The 7,440-nt window shown below is 39.6% G+C and overlaps 1 protein-coding gene across 1 annotated transcript; it reads left to right on the forward strand.

Moving 5' to 3' along the window:
• Positions 1 to 4,471: 4,471 nt before the first annotated feature.
• kcnj12a (potassium inwardly rectifying channel subfamily J member 12a) lies at positions 4,472 to 5,776 on the forward strand (the record flags this gene model as incomplete). Its single annotated transcript, XM_080049513.1, has 1 exon — positions 4,472 to 5,776. The coding sequence occupies one exon, from the start codon at positions 4,472 to 4,474 to the stop codon at positions 5,774 to 5,776; it is 1,305 nt and encodes a 434-aa protein (XP_079905639.1).
• Between the last annotated feature and the right edge of the window lie 1,664 nt (positions 5,777 to 7,440).

Raw genomic sequence — 7,440 nt, forward strand, 5'->3', positions numbered from 1 at the left:
TCCAATTATTCATTCTATTCATTGTAATCAATCGCAACATTATTATCTCCCTATGGCATTCCTCTCAACTCCCCAAGAACACACACACACACACACACACACACACACACACACACACACACACACACACACACACACACACACACACACACACACACACACACACACACACACACACACACACACACACACACACAGCAGACTAGGTCATAAAAGGTTATTCACAAAGTTATCAGTTACTGTATATTGCAAATCACTCTCTATGTCCTGCCTTAAGAATCAAAGATGCATGTTCTTTGATTACCGATTTATTCTAAATTCAAAGTGTTTCAACTGCAAACAAGGTCACATTATAAATACAACATTCCATTCCTAAAGTCCTTCTCCATTTCATGCTGCCTGTAGTATAATATTTGCATGGTAGAGCTCTTAGAATAAATAAGTGTTAAAAGGCCCAATCTGTGATACCAATATTAACATAAAGTGAAGTATTCCTTTAAGCAGAACAAGGTTATTTTTTTCATCAAGTAGCAATAAGTGAATATACACATAATTAATATAGCAAAATAACTACTCATTGCCTCTTTACCTTTTAATTAATTTTAATTAAGGAATGTAATACTTATAGCTACTCACTAGCAGTTTAATCTATTGTCAAACCTGTTGGCATGGTTAAGACTACTGTCAAATCCAAGTCAAAGAGCTGGTGACATTGATTAATCTTTAAGCACCATGTACACTCAAACCTTCATGCACCACCTCTCAGAGGGACAGTGTGATTGAAAGAGCTTTCCTAATGAACTTATCTAATGACTCTAAGGACGCAAGGAGGGTTTTACTTTCATTTGACCAATTCACTAGACACCTGACACTTTACGACTACAGTAGATATGGTGACTTTCTACCGTGTAGGGCTGCTCAGGTCATGTGAGTAGACACCAAGCAGGGTGTATAAGGCACCAACCTGTGTATATAAACTGTCTGTTTACAAATCAAGTGATGTACAATTAATAAACATATTTACAGGTTTATTTATTTCAGAGTTGTGGTAGAATTAACATTTTAAATATAAACAGCTGTGCTCTGTTTGATATTTTCAAAAATAAAAATAGCATTTGGATGTCTACAAAAATAACACTAAGCAACAATATGTTTTCTTGGCTTTAGACCTCAAAGGGACAATTTTTAAGTAAAGTAGTTCATGATGAAATCTGGCACTAGATCAGGAGAACCTACACCTGAACGAGTGTGAGTGAGGACGGAATTAGTCTGAGTGTGTGGCAAACAGTAGGACACTCGGGATTTAGGTCCTTGGGGCTCAAATCAGAGAGGCAGACACAGAACGAATGTGGCTAGGTGATAAAAGATGTGTGCACCCAGAGGGCCCGAGTCCAGTTCCCATGGGTAAAAATCATCGACCCTAAGGTTTAACATCCAGTACTAGGTTTTATTTTGTCTCACTGGAAAAATAACTTGAAAGCTATAGTGACTTATTACGCATTAATTCAAAACTTACATTTTTACACATGCTTTGTGAGTATGTGTTTATGTTCTCAATTGTGAGAATCTGGTAATATTCTTGTAAGCTTTGGTTCCAGTATGTAATTGCAATGAATATGTAATACAGGGCACAGAGGAGAAATCTACTATGTACTTGTATGGAGCACCATGGAAAGGTGTGAGTAAGTCTTTGCATCCTCACAGCATGTACAAATGGGGACATGCTGGAAATTAACGTGATAGCTTTCCCTATTGGGAGACCTGAAATCTGACATCCCTCCGCATTTTATAAAACACACATCTGGTGGGTGATGACTTTGTTTGTCTCCACTGCCAACCTTCTTTAAATTGTGAAAGAGATAAGCAAAGGAAATGCCATGTAACAGAAGTGGATCTGCTGTGAAGCCAGCTCTTCACTTACCCAGCATGTCAAAAGACATGAGGACCCTTCAGTGAGGGCCAATTGGATTTTGAGTCATGATGTTTAAATAGAGCAAGATGAGAAGGAGTGTGAAATAACTAATGCAACTTGTATTATGGATACTAAAACTATAAACCTTGTACTTGGAAGTGGGACAGGTTGAAATGTGTTCTCATAAACCATAATCATTTTGAAAATACTTTAAAATGTTTTAACAAAATGATGATGATTTCTGTTCTTTCCTCTCCTACTATATTTATTATCAGAGTAAGATTTATCAGAGGAAAAACTTAATAGAAGCTGGACTCCAATAAGACATACTGTTACTGAATTAGTTAATGAGAATAAACAAACAAATGTCACATTTATAGATGAACTAAAAGTATATACCGGTAGTCTACCGTCTGACATAGAAGGTGTTAGTAGCCCAGACAAAATAGCTGAGCTTTGGTGTGAGCACTACCGTAACCTTTCTAATTGTGTTAAAAGTAACCAAGTTAGAATCAATCATGAACATATTGATCTCTCAGCAGATATGATAGTTAGGGCAGCAGATATCTATGATGCCATTAACATGTTGGATAACAACAAAGCCTGTGGTATGGACTGCATTACTGCAGAACATCTAGAATATGCCAGTTATAAGCTCTGCCCTTTGCTTTCCATGTGCTTTAATGGTTGTCTGGTTCATGGTGTCCTGTCAAATGCTATTATGTCGGAAATGTTAGTGCCTGTGCTTAAAGACAGTATTGACAATTACCGACCTTTTGCATTAGCCAGTATCTTGTCTAAAGTACTGGAGAGAATACTGTTAAATTAAACTAGAAATGTATATCCTTACTACTGACAATCAGTTTGGGTTCAAAAGAAAGCATGGATCTGACCTGTGTATCTATGCTCTTCAAGAGATTGTGTTCAGGTACACTAGCCTGAATTCATCTGTATTCCTATGTTTTATTGATGCGTCAAAGGCATTTGATAGAATTAATCATGAACAATTGTTTGTAAAATTGCTAGATAGATGTGCCCCTAATTTTTTTGTGAGAATTTTAGTGTTTTGGTATGCCTATCAAATGTTTCAGGTTAAATGGGACAATGTTGTATCTGCTCCATTCTGTGTTAGTTACGGAGTGCAGCAAGGAGGACTTTTTTCTCCTATTTTATTAAATGTTTATATGCATGATTTATCTAAATCAAACACTGGCTGTCTTGTGGGCAACACCATTGTTAATCATCTTATGTACGCAGACAACCTGGTCCTGAGGGGTATTCCAAGAAGTGGGTTTTGAGGCAACTCAGAGTTTGTTCGCTCTGAGTTAGTGGAAACTCTGGGTTTTCTGTTTCAAGAAGCAGGTTCAGCACAACAAAGAGTCAGTTACTGCGGCAATATACGCCGTGAATCTAACCTGCTGGATAGGTGGTTATACCTACTCTGAGTTTGTTTTCACTTTACGATGCTGAAGGTGTGCTCTCAGTATGGCCTTGATCATGACATAAAGTATAACGCTAAGAAAAGTCATATAATGATAGTTAGAAGCGCTGTGGACAGGAAATCAACTTTTCCGAACTTTTATTTGGCAGACAGTCCTTATTTATCCGAAATTAAATACCTAGGTCATGTCATATCCGATGACTGGAAGGATGACAAATACCTCTACCGACAGTGCTGTAAAATGTATTCTCAAGCTGACATGCTTATAAGGAAGTTTTCTATATTCTCTGACTATGTGAAGTTCTCTCTGTTTAGAACCACGTTATATACTGCTCAATTGTGGTCTAAATATAAGAAAAAGAGTGTGCAGAGGCTCAAGGTAGCATACAATGATGCAATGAGGCTGCTGCTTTGTGCCCCTAGGTGGCATAGTGCCAGTCATTTGTTTGTGTCCAATAGAGTGCCAACCTGTGTGTCACCTGGACAAGTCAGAGAACCACGTAATTGAAGCCCTCTGAAAAGCTGCTAAAGATACAACTCTAGGTAAAGATGGCATTGGTGCAATAGCCTTTATATCATAAGGCTACAATGCAATTGTTATGTATTTATGTAGCTCTCTTTTTTACTGTTTACTGTATTATGTATTATATGGACCTGCATGGTGTCTGCAATAAAGCTATATTATTATTATACCCAACCAAAAACATATATTCGAATCAAATTAGGAGAGATTTGGGTTCCTAACACACAGACAGTTCATTCAATGTAATGATCCCTTTTCTATTTGGGCCAGTAGCAAAACCATTTATTTCAGGGTAACTTATATAGCAATGTTTTTCCAATGAGTCACCACAAAGCTTTCATGGTTGTTTATTTGGTGATGTTTCACGAACAGTTATATGTGTATTGACCATTGTGTCACAGAAAGATACTAACATTGTTCTCTCCTCTCCTCACACTCTACAGGGATAAGATTAAAGCACAAGGCTCCCACCCAGCTCCCAGTCTATGACTCACAGCTTAGCCAGTGATCAAGCTTCGAGGGGCCTAGATCACACACTGGGACTCCAAGCCTGCCCTTCTGCTCTGACCCTGCAGCTGGGGGCGCAAGCGGGAGCATGAGTGTTGGAAGGATCAATCGCTACAGCATTGTGTCATCTGAGGAAGAGGGCCTCCGCCTCGCTAACATGCATGGCATGAACGGCTTTGGCAATGGCAAGGTCCACACACGCCGCAAATGCCGCAATCGCTTTGTCAAAAAGAATGGCCAGTGCAATGTGCACTTTACCAATATGGAGGAAAAGTCGCAGCGCTACATGGCTGACATCTTCACCACGTGTGTTGATATTCGGTGGAGATGGATGCTGATAGTCTTCACTCTTGTTTTTGTTCTCTCCTGGCTTGCCTTCGGCTTAGCCTTTTGGGTCATAGCTCTGTTGCATGGAGATCTGGATAACCCAGCCGGAGATGACAACTTCACCCCATGTGTCCTACAGGTCAATGGATTTGTGGCTGCCTTTCTGTTCTCCATTGAAACACAGTCTACGATAGGTTATGGCTACCGCTGTGTGACTGAGGAGTGTCCAGTGGCTGTCTTCATGGTGGTCTTCCAGTCCATAGTGGGCTGCATCATTGACTGCTTTATGATTGGCGCCATCATGGCCAAGATGGCCAGACCTAAGAAGCGAGCACAAACACTGTTGTTTAGCCACAATGCTGTCATTGCCATGCGGGATGGAAAGCTGTGTCTAATGTGGAGGGTAGGCAACCTTCGCAAGAGTCACATTGTAGAGGCGCATGTCAGGGCACAACTCATAAAACCTCGGATTACTGATGAGGGGGAATATATTCCTCTAGACCAGTTAGACATTGATGTGGGCTTTGATAAAGGCCTAGACAGGATTTTCTTGGTTTCACCAATCACTATTCTCCATGAGATAGATGAGGATAGTCCCCTTTTTGGGATTGGCAAACAAGACTTGGAGACGGCAGACTTTGAGATTGTTGTCATCTTGGAGGGGATGGTTGAAGCAACGGCCATGACAACGCAGGCTCGCAGCTCTTACCTGGCCTCTGAGATCCTTTGGGGTCACCGTTTTGAGCCAGTCTTGTTTGAAGAGAAGAACCTGTACAAGGTGGATTACTCTCACTTTCACAAAACCTACGAGGTACCATCAACCCCCCGCTGCAGTGCCAAGGATATGGTGGAGAACAAGTTCCTAGTCCCGACCTCTAATTCCTTCTGTTATGAAAATGAGCTGGCCTTCCTAAACCGGGATGAGGAGGAGGAGGAGGAAGTAGGTGGTGTGAGCATGCCACTGGCAAACCTCAGTCCAGACCGGAACAGCCGACATGAGTTTGAACGCTTACAGGCCACCAGGACCCTGGATCAAAGGTCCTATCGTAGAGAGTCGGAAATTTGACCTCTACCCAATGAACTGGGGTCAACTTTCATAACTTTATTCAAGGTTAAAAATGCAGAACAATGCAAAGTGCCATAGGAAAAGTTGGCTACTGTGAAAGATTGGTAAAGAAATCAGACATTAAAAGGTACTAAAGTGGAAGGGATGGGGTCAAGAAAAAGTACACAGCTTAGAAAATTGTGGTAAGGAATGTCAACGATCAAGGAAAAGGCTAGAGAAAGACCTTCTTCCTCAATGGAAACTTGAATCTTTTTCATATGGTCATTTTGAGTTAAGAGTGTTTAATAATGACAGAACTTTATAATCAATCATAGTTGTATATACATTTCTTAGGTAAGTTATGTTTTGTGTGCAGTATCAGTTTCCAAAAACATCTCTTCTTCGGCACAAATAACAGTGTTACAAGCTTCTCTTAAACTCTCCTTGCATTGCTGTTATTTTCGCTGGACCTGTGTTCAGTGACACATTAAAAATCCCTGCATTGCAGCATTCAGGTGCAATGAGCCATGAAAAAAATATTTGACCTTGAGCCACTGAGAACAACATAATTAAACACTTTCATTTTAGTATTGGTGTGATCCCAAAATCTGATTTTGTATGAACAATAGGCACAATGAATTGCACTTTGAAAATGTACTTTTAGAGAAAAATGTAGAACAGAAATTAAATTGTACAAAGAAACACTTATAACATTTATTAATCTTAATGCTTTGTTTTTACCATTATCGGAGAAAAAAAACAAGCATACAAACAAACAAACAACATACAGTCATATGAAAAAGTTTGGGAACCCCTCTCAGCCGGCATTATAATTGACTCTGCTTTCACAAAAAAAATATAAAAGTGGTATGTCTTTAATTTACCAGGAACAGCTAAGTACTGGGATGTTTTCCAAACAAAGATTTTTTGAAAAGCAGTATTTGGTTGTATGAAATAAAATACAATGTGAAAAACTGGCTGTGCAAAAATATGGGTACCCTTGTGGTTTTGTTGATTTTAATGCCTGTAACAGCATGTAAAACTGATGAATTTAAACACAAAGTTGGTTGGATTATGTTGTTAAGCCTTGAACCTCATAGAAATGTATGTTTAATCATGAGAAAATGTATTTTAGGTGCCTAAATGCAAGTTGCACTTCTCTTTGACTCTCTGCTGAAGTGAGACAGAATGGGATCATCAAAACTGCTCCCAAAAGATCTTAAAAACAAAGATTATTCATTATCATGGTTTAGGGGAAGGCTACAAGAAGCTTTCCCAAAGGTTTCAATTGTCAATTTCTACTGTAAGGAACGTTGTCAGGGAATGGAAGGACACAGGCACAGTTGCAGTTAAACCCAGGTCTAGCAGACCAAGAAAAGTACAAGAGCGGCATATGCGGCGGATTGTGAGAATGGTTGAACACAACCCAAAGATCACCTCCAAAGACCTGCAAGAACATTTGGCTGCAGATTGTGTATCTGTACATGGTTCAACAAATCAGTGCAATTTGCACCAAAACATCTGTATGGCCAGGTGATGAGAAGGAAGCCCTTTCTGCGCCCACGCCACAGATACAGTTGCATGGAGTATGCAAAAGCTCATTTAGACAAGCCAGATTCATATTGGAAGAAAATGCTTTGGACTGATGAGACAAAAATTAATTTATTTGGTCTTTATAAAAAGCA

Source organism: Ammodytes marinus (genome assembly GCF_949987685.1).
Source record: "Ammodytes marinus genome assembly, chromosome: 20".
NCBI classification, from domain to species: domain Eukaryota; kingdom Metazoa; phylum Chordata; class Actinopteri; order Uranoscopiformes; family Ammodytidae; genus Ammodytes; species Ammodytes marinus.